The following is a 15,666-nucleotide window of genomic DNA, read 5'->3' as shown; positions in this document are numbered from 1 at the left end:
TCCTCCTCCCTTTTTAGGCATTTCTGGACAGCTGAAAATACAGGTAAGTCAATTTTTAAATGTTTCTTGGGGCTCCACAATCTTTCCAATGCCCCAAGAAATCCTGATGACCTGGGTCGGGTGGGTTAAAGGACCGTCCTGCTCCTGCTGCGATGCGAAGCTCTGCAGTGTGATCTTCTCAGATCGCTACCATCTTCGATCCCCCATTGAGCTTCACTTTTAAGATATTTATGCTGTTTGCCTTAACGACTTGGCAAATCTAAATATTCAGTCCAGTAAGTTTACCCTAAGTTCTTTAATGGATTAGCAACAACCTTGTGGTTGTCATCCCTTTTGTTTTGGATTCCACATGTGGAAACATATTCTTTCTGCCAACCCTTTATAATTTAAATGATTGGAATTTAATCACTTTGCAGCCTTACCTTTACTGAAGATCCAAACAGAGAAACTATTTCAAATGATCCGAATACATAGAATAGAGGCATAATCTTAAAGTTAGAGCTGAATCGTTTAAGAGTTAAATAAGGAGGCATTTATTTCTATAAAGGGTAGAGTAAATCCAGAATACCTGCTCTGAAAAGACGGTGTAATTTTAAATTTTACTTTTTTAAGACTTATGGAGAAGAATATGTGGGCGGCACGGTGGCCCAGTGGTTAGCACTGCTGCCTCACAGCGCCAGAGACCCGGGTTCAATTCCTGCCTCAGGCAACTGTCTGTGTGGAGTTTGCACATTCTCCCCGTGTCTGCGTGGGTTTCTTCCGGGTGCTCAGGTTTCCTCGCACAGTCCAAAGATGTGCAGGTTAGGTGAATTGGCCATGCTAAATTGCCCGTAGTGTTAGGGGAATGGGTCTGGGTGGGTTGCTCTTCGGAGGGTCGGTGTGGACTTGTTGGGCCGAAGGGCCTGTCTCACGCTCTGAGTAATCTAATCTAAGTAATATTATGAGATATGGTCTAAAGATGGCTAAATGGAATTGATGTTCAGATCAGCTATTAGAATAGAATTGTGGGATGGATTCTATACTGAATGGCTACCTCCTGTTCTAATGTCACCTTAGTCCATGATGCCAGTAATGTACTTCCTTTTGAATAATGTCACATTTGCAAACATATCTTCCATTGCATTACTTGTTGTGGAAATAAAATACAGCATTCTGCTTTAAAACGTTTAGACCATCATATACTATGCACAATGTCCCAATGCTGATTTTCCTAGCTAAAGGAGAAAAAAAATGTCTTTACTGAGTGAATGTCTAAACTAAGCTGGCACTGCAGTATTTAGACATTTTTCTTAAAAATAAATTAATGAACAAGTGTAATGAATATTTACAATTGATCCTAAAATCTGTACCAGAAATTATGCTCTCAATGCGAGAGATCAAGCAGTATTTCATAAAGGATGCTTTCCTCGGGTGTATAACATTAGCTATAATATGAGTAATGTGACACAAATGTTATTACTCCATTATTCCCCATGGAGTACAGTAGAGCAACACATTCTAATTGAATTTGCTGAATTCATCGTCCCATTGTGAGTTCTGTATTTCCCACCTGCGAGGAAGAGGTGTTAACCAGCCATCCTAGCTTGAGTGGTATTTTTGGAAGTATTCCTACCCTCTTGTTCAAATGGAGCAAAGAGCCATTCAAGAGCCAGAGACCAGGTCCTTTTTCTAATGCTGTATAGTAATGCCATAGTTTTACAGCTATGATAAATGAGCATCGTCAAAATTCATTTAATTATCAGGCCACAGTGTTAGTGTATCAGAAGCTCGTTATTTTTAAATCCTTTTATTCTGTGCTGGAATTGCTTCAAATTGAGATTGTCTCAGAATGTTTGAGTCAAATAAATTTAGCAGCCCAACGTAGAAAAAAAACTTAGATTTCTACTGACAGCAAACATGTTCAAATAATACAGTACTAAAGCTTTTATTCAGTAAACTCATCTGTTCACCAAATTAAATGCTATTGCACTGTTAATGCAGAGAAATGCAGCCTCTCTGTGCGAAACTGAATGGGAGATGCTCTTTTTGCTTAGAGTAGCCTTTCAGTGAAGTAGTCGGGACGAGAAAATTATCACCAACTTTACATATCTGGGCCCCTTTCGTGCATGTAAATCAACTAGGAGATATTTGAAAACTTCAGTTACTGCCAAAATATGCAGACTGAGTTGAGTCTGCAGTAGACGGCTGCTCTGCTATAGTGTCCCTAGGTATTGAAAGAGAAACAATAAATAGTTGTTTTAACTTGGATGTCACATTTGCTATTGCAAATAAAAAGTGTTTTTGTGTTAATCTAAGGTGATGAAACACTGATAGATAATTACAAGAAGGCATTATATGTGTGCACATCTATATAATCTTGTCGAGAATGTCTGTTATTGAACATCTGTGAAGCTAACTTTTGAACACATTTTGGTGCCCAGTTGAGTAAATGTTTTTTTTTTTATTCAACATTTAACTTCTTTGTTGGAAACTCTAGGAACATGCAGATTTAATGTAACAGAAGCAAGTGAACCTCTGAACACACAGACCATTCAAGTTGAGTGGCGTCATGCATAATATCTTTCAGCTTTTTACCTGGATTTGCAAGAGAGAGTAATCCTATGTTGTACACTGGAGGATTCAGAAAATTAATCCTTTTGATTACCTAGGAATTTGATTTGCTTGACCAGTTGCAAACAATGGAATTATGAAATGAAAATATATAGCAGATCTGCCCTGATCTTAATTAAGAAAGACTGGTCAACATGACATGCTTTAAAAAAAACACTCTTTCCTGAAGAGTTAACCAACCTCTTCAAATATACATAATCTTGAGTTTCAGTGTAGTTCCTGTGCATTTTATTCGTGTTTCTGTTTATTACTCTATCACTGACTAGCATTTTAAATGAGAAAGAACAGAAAGACTTGCATTTATATCGTCCTGTCGAGACAATTGGGTATCTCGGCGCGTTACAGGTCATGATGTACTTCATGAATTCTGTTGAAGTGTGCAAATCATGCCAGCTAATTTACGCACAGTAAACTCTCGAGTAGAAAGGTGATAACGATCAGCTAATCTGCTCCTTGGCATTTTGTCAAAGAGATAAATATTGATATAATAAACTTTGGTCAGGATTTCAGGGCAACTCCCCTCCTGTTCATCAGAATTATGCCATGAACTTTCACATGTATGTACACAGGCAACAGAGGTCTTGGAAATAGTCAATAAGTGTGGAGCTGGAAAAGCACAGCCAATCAGGCAGCATCCGAGGAGCAGGAGAATCGATGTTTCGAGTATAGGCTCTTCATCTGGAAGGGATGGAGTGGAAGGTCGCCAGGAATGCTATTGGTAGATGGAGGTGGAGGGTGATGATAGGTTGGAGCAGACGGTAGAGCAACTTGGTGGGAAGGAAACTAGCGAAATCGATGTTGATCTCCCCTCCCCCACCTTTTTATCCCAAATCCAAACTTCCGACTCAGCACCACCCTCTTGAATTGTCTTACCTGCTCCACCCTCTGCTCAAACCTATTGCCATCTCCCTTCCACACCTCCATCTACCTATCGTGTTCCTAGATACCAGCCTCCTCCCGGTAATCTCTCAGCCCCTTTGGGTACCCCACCACCACTACAACATTTCAGATGAAGGGCTTATTGCTTGAAACGGTTGACTCTCTTGCTCCTCGGATGTTGCCTGAATGGCTGTGCTTTTCCAGCACCACATTTTTGACTCTGATCTCCAGCACCTGCAGTCCTAACTTTCATCTAATACTTAACAAACATATTGGTCTGGATTTTCAGTCAGCAGTGAATGACTGACACACTCATTCATCATAAAGCTTAGACATTCCTGCAGAATATGTATGGTCCTTTACACAGTGATTTGTGATTTTCAAATACAAGTTACAATGCGGTGCCCTCTAGATCCTGTATTATTATGGCAAGCAATAATATGTCTACTCAACTAATGAGATTGAAGAATTCTTATTGATAATTCCTGATTTCAACCCTTGGTGTATGCCAGGATAATCCATGTAAAATATTTTACAGAAAACTAAATGAAGAGAATGTAAAAAAATGACATTAAGTCAGAAAAATTGCATGCAAAGAAAAACACAACTAAATTTCCAATGATAATGAAAATGATAAGGAGCGAGATGCAATACTTAGAAAAATGGAAATCTGATGCCAGAGATTTTTTTCGTGAGTAAGTAAGACTTATTCCTGTCTCCTTTCAAGTAACATATCCCCAAGAGGGTGATATGTTACTTGAATTTATGTTCACATGATTATGTTTGGCAAGTTACTTCATTGGTTTGCCATTACATTTTGCTAGCTGAACAGGAAACTATCCTACTCTGCTATTATGTGCATTGCAAGAATTTACAGGCTGATCAGTTTGGTTAGCTATGTTATGAATGCATTTTTTGTGACCATCAAGTCCTAAAGTAGGACTTGAACTCAGAGCTTCTGGTCCAGAGGTAGTGATGCTGTTGCTGTGCCACAAGACCTCCCTTAAGACTTACCACACCATTAAAAATTAATTTGTACTTGACTAGAAAGGTTCTAATCTTTTCTGGGATGTCACCTGGGTATCTGGCAGGCAGGAACAAATTCAGGCCCTTCTGTGTAGTTGACTGTCCTCTGTCTTTGAGAGATAATATTAGATCAAAGCTTGTGGAGAAGCAGAACAACTCACATAGCGACTTGCTGATTTGTATGTTGAAACTTTATTTTGAAAAAAACATTTTGGGTCACAAGTGTTGCTGTGGGGCAAGTGGTCATTGCCAGTTACTAATTAGTCTTGAGAAGGTATGGCACAGTGGGATAGTAGTTAGCCTGATGCCTCACAGCGTGAGGAACCCAGGTTCAGTTCCTGGGCGACTGAATGGTGTTTGCCAGGTCGCCCTGTGTCTCTGTGGGTTTCATCCAGGTGCTTCAGTTTCCTCCCACAGTACAAAAATGTGCGGGTTAAGTGAATTGGCCTTGTTAAATTGCCCATAGTGTCCAGGGCTGTGCAGGCCTGGTGGATTAGTCATGAGAAATGCAAGGCGACTAGGATAGGGTAGGGAACTTGGGTGGGATGCTCTTCAGAGGGTTGGTGCAGACTCTATGGGCAAATGGCCTCCTTCCACATTGTCTGGTTCTATGATTCTATGATGAAGATGGTGCTGAACTGTGTGTTCTTGAACTGCTGCAGTACATGTAGTGTACCATGTAGGTGTATCCATGTACTGTTAAGGCAGAAGATGCAGAATTTTATCTACTATCAACAAATTGATTATGATATAGTTCCAAGTAAGGATGTTGAGATACTTCGAGGAAAACTTGCAAATATAGTGTTCCCTAATCTTTTTCTTGGTGTGAGAAGTCAAGGATTTGGAAGATGCTGTCGAAGAAACTTTGCTAAGTTGCCACAGTGCACCTTGAGGACTGTAGTAGGTGTACATATGCTTTTTGTCTGATCTACTCCTTAACAATTCTGATAATCTGACCATTATTCTTGCTGCAAAATCTGAGCCAAGAGCAAAAGATTTTCTGTAGTGTTTAATTAATTTCTATAGAGGTAAAAATGATATTTGGTTTGGTGAATGACAGAAATAGCCCTTTGATGCTGCTGACTTATTCACTGAGTAAGGCAACAGTTATTTTCACAGCTGGTTTCCTGTAGATTTTGAATATATGTGATCCGAGTCATTTCCATAAACCTTTGGCCTACACTTTATGTATGTGTGTTGTTGCCATAATGCAGGCCTGACGGTCTTATCTACATAAACTGCTTTGACCGTAGCCAAGACCAGAATCCATGTCCTGTGGAAAATTCCACATTGAGTTGTAAGCAAAGTAGATAACTGTTGCATGCAGGCCAATGTTTTTTCTTATAGCATTTCCAGGCCTTTCAGTTGTCTTGGTGCTGGTTAGAGTGATATTTTATTGCTGATAACACACAAACCTCAAATTAATTGTTCATACAACCATGTCTATACATCTAAGTTTCATATTGCATTACTTTGATACTTCCAGAAATGTGTTTGGGATGAGCATTTACACTCTAGTGCACCTGCAATTGTACAATTCGAAACCACACTGGTGGAGGGGTTGTAGAGCAGAAAAGTATCCTTATGACAGAATTATGAATGAGTCAAAGTTACTAACTTGAAATTTACATTCTCTTTAATCTCTTGAATTCTATGCTTTTTGTGTCATAGCTGTATTGAATGTGTTTTCCACAAGCCACATGTACCTAATTGGGAATTCAGATGGGAATAAATATATTTTTTTTGGTTGCTAAATATAAAATGAGTAATGGACGTAGTCACTGAGCTTGTGATCTCAATACTTCTCAATGGATGCAGATGTTCTTTAATCATATTGTGGATTTGCTGATAATAATTATTGCATAAAAAGTAATTTGTGCATGTTGCTGTGCTTTTACATTTAATCACCTCAACTCCTTTTTGCTTGTGCATCCCACATTCTTGCCACTCTAAATCAAGACATTTCTCTTGAGCTACTTGGTGGATTTACTGTATTAGGTATATATTTGCCTATTAGAAAGTCATTGTACCACAAGATCCCATTAGCTCTTTACTGCATTGTTCATCATTTGATCATAACAAAATACACTTAAACCAATTACAAATTGATTTGAATGTAAATCTAAAAATAATTATTTTTTTAAAACATTGGTTGATCTCTCAAATTCTAGTTTTAGTCTCCTTTTTAATGTATATTAACAACCTCTATTGACATATTTAAACAAATAGTGTCCCAGTTACTGTGCAAAATGCAAGTTTGCTATGACTTGGATAGAATCTCTATGGTGTGGAAACTGGCCATTTGGCCCATCAAGCCTACACTGCCCCTCCAAAGGGCATCCCACCCAGACCCACACCTTATCCTATCCCTACAATCCTGTATTTCCCACGGCTAATTCACTTAGCCTGCACATCCCTGGACATGATGAATAATTTAGCATGGCCAATCCACCAAACATGCACATCTTTGGAATGTGAGAGGAAACCAGAGCACCCGGAGGAAACCCACACAGACATGGGGAGAATGTGCCAATTCAACACAGACAGTTGCCTAGGGGTAGAATCAAACTCGGGTGCTTGGTGCTGTGAGGCCGCAGTGTTAACCACTGAGCCACCATGCTGCCCACAGCATTGTTTCTGAAAATTTAATTTGTCTGTTTTGGTCTATTCTGTCAACAGTTCTGAGATTAACTTGAAGTAGAGTTTTAAAAAAAACAATTTAAAATTAACAACTAATTGCAAACAAATTTTTAGTGATATGATCACTTCAAACTTGCAATTTTACTGATTCAAAAGGTGTTGTGAGTTAGACAGTCATGTCCATAAATTGCTCAAATGTGTGTGATAATTGGAGGGAAAATAAGTATTTCTAGTACTACATGTACTGAGAATGGAATGCATTTTTGAAGTTGGATAAAGATGAGTTAGTTTAAGCAGAAGTGAATTTGTTTTATCTTCGAGACTTGTATTGAAAAGAAGGAAACCAGGTTATACTTGAACTGTTTGATATGGATTAGGATGGGGTATTATGTTCCATTGCACTTGCCTACTTGATTTGATTGGCTCATAAATATTTGTAAAACTGTATCCCTTTTCAATTCATAAGGAACATTGTTCCCAAAGCAATAAAAGCTAATGATTGCAGCTGCAAACTGCTGGAATTTCTTTTATTGCTGTTAAAATTTCCTGAAGATGAACGGTTTTTTGAATGAATGAATGAATTGAAAAGTATAGAACCTATTTTAAATTGGAATTGCAATCTTAAGTGGACTAGATGGGTGCTTTGATCATCTTGTGATACTAGAATATTAGTGTCTGATTTAGATGTAGTGGAATAAATACCCAAGAACAAAGCAGAACACCATTTGCTTTTCAGCAATGCCTCCAATAGTAGAAACATCATCTGTTGTGAGCTCGTGTATCAAAATTGTGATAATCTTTGGATCAAATTCCATAATTCCCTTTTGGAAAGTATTATGGCCTTGTTGGGCTCAAAGCAAAGATAATATATGACTTGAGTATTGCTGGGAAAAAACACATTGTGTTGAAGTTTTTTGTATTGCACTTATCAGGGCCTTTAGCAAGAATACCAGTTCAAAAATAAAACCAATACTTATGCTGCTTGGGAGGAGACTGCTGCTTGGTTCGCCGTTTAGCTTTAGTAAAGGCATTGGCGTGGAGAATGCACTAATTGGCGCTTAATGATGTCAACAATCTTAAACATGGTTGACTCTGGTCAGGGCATTACCCTGAGACATAAGCCAGTGAATGGCACCTACATTAAGTCAAAACAGACAAAGTGCGTGTAAACTTTCTTTCTGTCTGCAAAGAAAAGCATTCTGTGGATTTGTACACAGCTTATATGCAGGGAGAAATAATCTGATCTAGGTAACAATGATCCCACAGGGGATGTGCCATATTTCAGCATCAGGTTAGAAGAGTGAACAAGTGGCTCCGGTTCGACTTGAAGTTGCTGATGAGGCCAATTTGTTTCTTACTTTGCTTCACTGTTCAGTATACACACTGGCAGTCCTACAGTTCCAAGCATGTGGTAGACAGTTCATGGGAACCCTCTGGCTGATTTCTCAATGAGGACACCAACAGTCATTTGACTGTTTCCTTTCAAGCATGAATTTGAGCACCATTAAGACATGTAAGGTAATTCTCACATCAGATTGAGAAACAAATTTTTAAGGAGATTTCAGTTATCTGTAAGAATAATAGGGTGGTTGTGGTAGGGGATTTTAACTTTCCAAACATAAACTGGGACTGCCATAGTGCTAAGGGTTTAGATGGAGAGAAATTTAAGTGTGTACAAGAAATTTTTCTGAGTCAGTATGTAGATGTACCTAGTAGAGAAGGTGCAAAAAGTAACCTATTCTTAGGAAATAAGGCAGGGTGGGTGACTGAGATGTCAGTGGGGGAGCACTTTCGGGCCAGCAACCATAATTCTATTAGTTTCAAAATAGTAATGGAAAAGGACAAGTTCTAAATTGGAGGAAGGCTAATTCTGGCAAAGGTATTCGGCAAGAACTTTCAAAAGCTGATTGGGGACAAATTTTCGCAGATAAACGGATGGCTAGAAAATGGGAAGTTTTCAGAAATGAGATAACTAGAGTCCAGAGAAAGTGTATTCCTATTAGGGTGAAAGGAAAGGATGCTAGGTGTAGGGAATGCTGGATGACGAGAAGTTGAGGGTTTGGTTAAGAAAAAGAACGAACCTTGTGTCAGGTATAGACAGGAGAGATAGAGTGAATCCTTAGAGTATAATGGCAATAGGAGTATGCTTAAGAGGGCAAAAAGGGGATATGAGATAGCTTTGGCAAATAGGCTTATGGAGAATCCAAAGGGTTTTTACAAATACATTAAGAACAAAAGGGTAACTCGGGAACGAATAGGGTCCCTCATGAATCAGCAAGACAGCCTTTGTGCAGAGCAGCAGGAAGAAACAGCAAAGAAAATTTACAGCCCGGGAACAAGCCCTTCGGCCCTCCAAGCCTAAGCCAATCCAAATGTACTGTCTAAACCTGTCGGTCAATTCTTAAGTATCTGTATCCCTCTGCTCCCCACCGACTCATGCATCTGTCCAGACGCATCTTAAATGAATCTACCGTGCCTGTCCGTACCACCTGCCGTGTGTATCCCCCTTAAACTTTTCACCTCTCACCTTGAAAGCATGACCTCTTGTTATTGAATCCTTCACCCTGGGAAAAAGTTTCTCTCTATCCACCCTGTTTATACTCTTCATGATTTTGTAAACCTCAATCAGGTCCCCCCTCAATCTCCTTTTTTCTAATGAAAATAAACCTAACCTACTCAACCTCTCTTCATAGCTAGCACCTTCCACACCAGGCAACATCCTCATAAACTTTCTCTGCACCCTCTCCAAAACGTCTACATCCTTTTGGTAGTGGAGATGGGGAGATACTAAAGGAGTATTTTGCATCAGTGTTTACTTTGGAGAAGGACATGGAAGATATGAAATGTGGTGAAATCTTGAAAAATGTCCAGATTACAGAGGAGGAAGTGTTGAATATCTTGACACGCATAAAGGTGGATAGATCCACAGGACTTGATCAGGTGTACCCTAGAACTCTGTGGGAAGCTAGGGAAGTGATTGCAGGGACCCTTGCTGAGATATTTGTATCATCGATAGTCACAGGTGAGGTGCCAGAAAACTGGAGGTTGGCCAATGTGGCAGTATTATTTAACAAAGGTGATAAGAACAAGCCAGGGTGAGCGTGACGAAGGTGATGGGCAAATTGTTGGAGCGAATCCTGATGGACAGGATTTACACTTATTAGGAGAGGCAAGGACAGATTAGGGATAGGCTTTGTGCGTGGAAAATCATGTCTCAAGAGCTTGATTGAGTTTTTTTTTTAAGATGTAACAATGAGGATTGATGAGGGCAGATGGTGGACATGTTCTATATGGACTTCAGTAAGGCGTTAGACAAGGTTCCCCATGGGAGACTGGTTAGCAAGGTTGGATCTCATGGAATACAGGGAGAGCTAGCCCTTTGGATAAAGAACTGGCTCAAAGGTAGAAGACAGAGGGTGGTGGTGGAGGGTTGTTTTTAAGACTAGAGGCTTGTGACCATGAAGTAGTGGAGTGCCACAAGGATCGGTGCTGGGTGCACTACCGTTCTTCGTTTATATAAATGATTTGGATGTGAGCATACAAGGTGTAGTTAGTAAGCTTGCAGATGACCTCAAAATTGGAGGTGTAGTGGACAGTGAAGAGGGTAACCTCAGATTACAACGGGATCTTGACCAGACGGGCCAATGGGCTGAGAAGTGGCAGATGGAGTTTAATTTAGATAAATGTGAGATGCTGCATTTTGGGAAAGCAAATCTTAGCAGGACTTATACACTTAATGGTAAGGTCCTAGGGAGTGTTGCTGAACAAAGAGACCTGGGAGTGCAGGTTCATAGCTCCTTGAAAGTGGAGTCGCAGGTAGATAGGATAGTGAAGAAGGCGTTTGGTCTGCTTTCCTTTATTGTTCAGAATATTGAGTACAGGAGTTGGGAGGTCATGTTACGGCTGTACAGGACATTGGTTAGGCCACTGTTGGAATATTGCGTGCAATTCTGGTCTCCTTCCTTTCGGAAAGATGTTGTAAAACTTGAAAGTGTTCAGAAAAGATTTAGAAGGATATTGCCAGGGTTGGAAGATTTGAGCTACAGGGAGAGACTGAACAGACTGGGGCTGTTTTCCCTGGAGCGCCGAAGGCTGAGGGGAGACCTTTATAGAGGTTTACAAAATTATGAGGGGCATGGATAGGATAAATAGACAAAGTCTTTTCCTTGGGGTGGGGGAATCCAGAACTAGAAGGCACAGGTTTAGGGTGAGAGGGGAAAGATATAAAAGAGACCTAAGGGGCAACATTTTCACACACAGGACGATGCGTGTATGTAATGAGCTGCCAGAGGAAGTGGTGGAGGCTAGTGCAATTGCAACATTTAAAAGGCATTCTGGATGGGTATATGAATAGTCAGGGTTTGGAGGGAAATCGGCCAAGTGCTGGCAGGTGGGACTAGATTGGGTTGGGATATCTGGTCGGCATGGATGAGTTTGACTGAAAGGTCTGTTTCCGTGCTGGACATCTCTACGAACTGTGGAATCGAACATAGCTAATTAGTGATACAAATATTGGAAATATGCAAGGAATAGGAGTCGCGATGCCATTCCATTAAGAACATGCTTGTCATGGAAACAATGAAGATATTTGAAAGAGCTTGGCCTTGTGGGGTCCCATGACACTACCATCTGTTCAGGCATATTTGGTGTTTTTAAAACAGAACTCAGATTTGTGACTTGCTGAGTTCACTAGTTCAACAAATACTGATTCACACAATGGTGGCAGGTTTGGATCACCATGATATAGTGCAGCAGTGCAAATGCTGATAGTTTCTTTGAACAATATATTGGTGAATAGGCTAGCAAAGTCAAATGAGCATATGGAAACTACATGACTATTAATAGATAAATCCTATATGCTCTTTGCAAATGTGAAATAATCCTTCAACATCTAAGTGGATAGATTTGTTATCATTATTAGTAGCAATTCACCTAACAATCTGGCCAGTACAGGATGCTAAGTGAAGTAAAAACAGTTCCACAATCTTCAACCCTCCTTGAAGATGGTGATGGTTTGGAGAATTGCAAATGCTTCAACCTAGTTCAAAAGGTCATGCAAGCATCAGTAACCTAGTAACTACAGACGGTTATGCACCAGAGTTTCAAAACGTTGGTTAATCAGCATTGCCTTTCACCCAATTTTCCCTTGGCACGTAGCCATCACTATTTGCCAAGCACCATTAGAGCTCAAGCATTCCCACCAAGCCCTACTAAACACAAGTCAGTCCGTTTTTTAAGAAGGAATTTACTCATGATGTGGATGGCACTGGCTGGCCAGCACTTATTGCCCATCCCTAGCTATCTTTGAACTGAGTGGTATGCTGGATCATTTGAGAATCAACCTCAGTGCTGGGTCATTTAACCTTAGGGATTGGAAAGCTGTTAGATACAATAACCTGGGACAAAATTCAAGGTGAACTCGGACAAATGTGTACTAACTAAAATAAAGGCAAATCGTATTTAATGGCCTTGAATATTAACAAAGTGAAAGATTCAGAGGGCTGATTAGAGAAAAAAACAAGAAAAATCCTGGAAAAACTCAGCCAATCTGGCAGCATTTTGGAGAGAAAGCAGAGTTAATGTTTCAGGTCCAGTCACCCTTCTTCAGAACTGATTGTAGCTACATAAATGTCATTATACATGCTGAAGATGGGGTGGGGAAGGGTGAAGGACTCAGTACAGTGTAATAGATGGAGATGGAGCCCAGAGAGAGAGAACAGCAATTGGGCAGACAAAAGAATGGGTAAATGTCAGCCTGGGGAATCATAAGCTGCTAATGGGGACCATTAGTGGTTGACAATGGGTTGATTACAGCCCATATAATGACGAGGCTGTGGTGTGGGAATTAGGGTAAAGAAACAGGAGAAGGTGCTCGGGCCCTAAAATTATTGAACTCTATATTGAGTCCTGAAAGCTACAGAGTCCCCAAGTGGAGAATAAGATGCTGTTCTTCCAGCTTGCTCTGAGCTTTGCTGGAGCACTGCAGCAAGCCCAAGATGTTGACCAGGGAATATGGTGGTGTGTTGAAGTGACAGATAACAGGAAACTCAGGGTCATTATATACAATGGACAATTTTGCATTTCCGCCATGTTATTTTCCATTTCCGAGACATTTGGGTACTCTCTTAACCTAACTAGTCTATTTTTCATCATCAGCAATCAATCTCTAATGAGTATGATTATCCACCGAAGAAATTCCATGTCACTGGCCTAAGGTTCTATTGGTGATTGCATGGCTGTTGAACCTAATCCTAGAGCTGCATCTCCACGCATTTGGCAGGTGTTTCTGGGAGGTGGTAGTCATCCTTGGCCTTGAGATTACTGGCATTCCTGCATCCAGTTCTTTTTCTGTAATTCTTCTTGCTGATGGATGTTCTTGAAGAATTTTGTCCCTTCATATAGGAGGTTCCTCAAAGTCAGTTTGTTCTGAATGTGGATCTCCAAGTGTTGACATCTATATTGCATTTCTTAGGGGAAACCTTCAGACTTCCTTGGCCCCCTCTTATTTGTGTGCCATCATTGCACTAGATGGTAGTGCAACAATACCAAATTCTCCAGTTTATCTAGGAATACAGGTTTTCAATTTTTACTCTGTTTTGTGTCCATTACCAAATCACCATATTACTCAAATTCAATGAGCTCCCAGTTTGTGGCTAAGTGTGCTACTCTACATAGTGCCATACAGCATGAAAATAGTTTCTTTGGTTCAACTTGTCAGCACCAACTAGATACCACAATCTAGCCTAGTCCCATTTGCCAGCATTTGGCCCATAATCCCTCTTATACCCTTCCTATTCATATAACCATCCAGATGATTTTTAACCATTGTAATTGTACCGCCTCCACCTCTTCCTCTAGCAGCTTGATCCATACACGTATAACCCTCTGCATGAAAACGTTGACTTGTAACTTAACCTCCATGTATTAATCAAATAGATTTGCTGTAAGAGCACTGTGTTATTTTACAGAGTTTCTTAAAGCAGTGACTCTATAAAATAAACAGATTATGAGGTCCACCAAATGGCTGAACTCACTGGAATAGTTTTGTCTTTTCAGTTAACAGTTGCAAATGATAACATTCTAGAATGTGGTGAATGTAAAATGGGTGGAGGCTTTGACCATCACATTTCAGCAGAAAGCTGGAAAAGATCTTCGTGTCCTCTGTCTTTAATTATGGCAGGATTTGAATTCAAACTCCCAATTTCCCCACCTGGCATATTCCTAATCTTTGCCAAGATTAAATATGGAGTCAAGGTGCTTTTCCACGAAGTGAAAAATGTCTTGTGTTGCCTTTGAGCAGCTCTGTCTGTGAGTTGAAGTGGTGTTGCCAGAGTCCTGTGGACATTTCATCTGCCAGCTGGCTTTTAATAAAGTCATAAGGGACAAGAAATGACTTAGTGAAAACATTTCTTTTCACAAAATAGAAATAGGTAGAGCATAAATAACAGTTGCAATACGTATGAAAATATATTTGTGTCTTCTAATTTTTCTACTTCATGTATTTTGTGCAGATATTTCATTTTAACTTTTGTTATTTTACTGCAGTGACCCTTCAGCCAAAACTCTGTGGGAGTCCATGCTAAACATGAAACAAAAAGAGGCTGTGATGGAAGTGCGGAGGCACCTAGTGGAAGCAGCTAGCAAGGAGAATCTCCCCATAAAGATGAGCTTGGGTAATGCAAGCAACTAATTTATTCTTTTTTCCTTCAGCTGAATTGTCTAGTCGCCTCATTATCTTTCTACTTCTGAACTTGGACACCACACCTACCTTATTGTTTTTATCCCACACTTGTTTGCAAATTGTGTTCAAATGGAAGAGATTCATTTTGAATAGCTATCAACCGAAAATTATGTTGCCTTTCTTGTAAATTGGGTTTTCGTGTTTGTCAATTTAAATATGTAGATACATTTTTCTGTGGAACCAAATTCAAACATTTGACTGAAAACTAATGTTTATGTCAGTGCTCTTCTGCTAAAGCAGAACATAACTTCCTGCAGTTGCAATGCAACACTACAATGGGGATGTTCTCCTTTTGCACCTTGATCCCTGATCCCATTCCTCCTCAACAGCTGATTTTGTGAATATTCTTTTCATCCCTTTTGATGTATTCACATATCTGCAACGCACAAATATAATGGCATTGAAAATAAGCAGATTTAATTGGAATGGTTTCAGTTTCACTTGAGATATCCTTTAGATTGGAATGTACCTTTTATTGTCACATTATCCTAATTGGAAATCATGTCATTGTTGTCTTTTGTCTTTGTCTTTGTAAATAGCCCAGCAAAACATCTTTTAAGTTTAGTGGTTTGATTCTCTGCTAACATTTTAGCTTCATGAATACACACTGCCCTCTTGAGGAAGCTGGAGATAAAATTATGAGAAAGGGAAAAAAAATGACAAGTTGTTTGTATATGTGGCAAGGAAGTAATCAAAAGCATGTGTGAGATATCTATGACTGTTTGTGATTCAATGCACTGTATAGTGTTTGGTATTCATAGAACATTCTG

The 15,666-nt window shown here is 39.7% G+C and overlaps 1 protein-coding gene across 3 annotated transcripts in view; it reads left to right on the top strand.

Annotated features, from left to right (window-relative positions):
- The window catches only part of scfd2 (sec1 family domain containing 2), a 325,676-nt gene that overhangs the window by 46,349 nt on the left and 263,661 nt on the right, over positions 1-15,666 (top strand). For all 3 annotated transcript variants that reach the window (XR_006311787.2, XR_006311785.2, XM_043691021.2), the window contains exon 3: positions 14,701-14,828. Coding sequence is in view for 1 of the 3 variants with exons in the window: in XM_043691021.2 (XP_043546956.2) it covers positions 14,701-14,828 (128 nt within the window). In the remaining 2 variants the exon portion in view is untranslated. The remainder of the gene's footprint in view (positions 1-14,700; positions 14,829-15,666) is intronic.

The sequence above is a fragment of the Chiloscyllium plagiosum genome, unplaced genomic scaffold, assembly GCF_037043375.1.
Source record: "Chiloscyllium plagiosum isolate Xiang-an unplaced genomic scaffold, Cpla_swu_hap1 HiC_scaffold_1, whole genome shotgun sequence".
Taxonomy (NCBI): domain Eukaryota; kingdom Metazoa; phylum Chordata; class Chondrichthyes; order Orectolobiformes; family Hemiscylliidae; genus Chiloscyllium; species Chiloscyllium plagiosum.
Note: the sequence above shows the minus strand (reverse complement) of the source record. Positions and strands in the feature narration are given on the sequence as shown.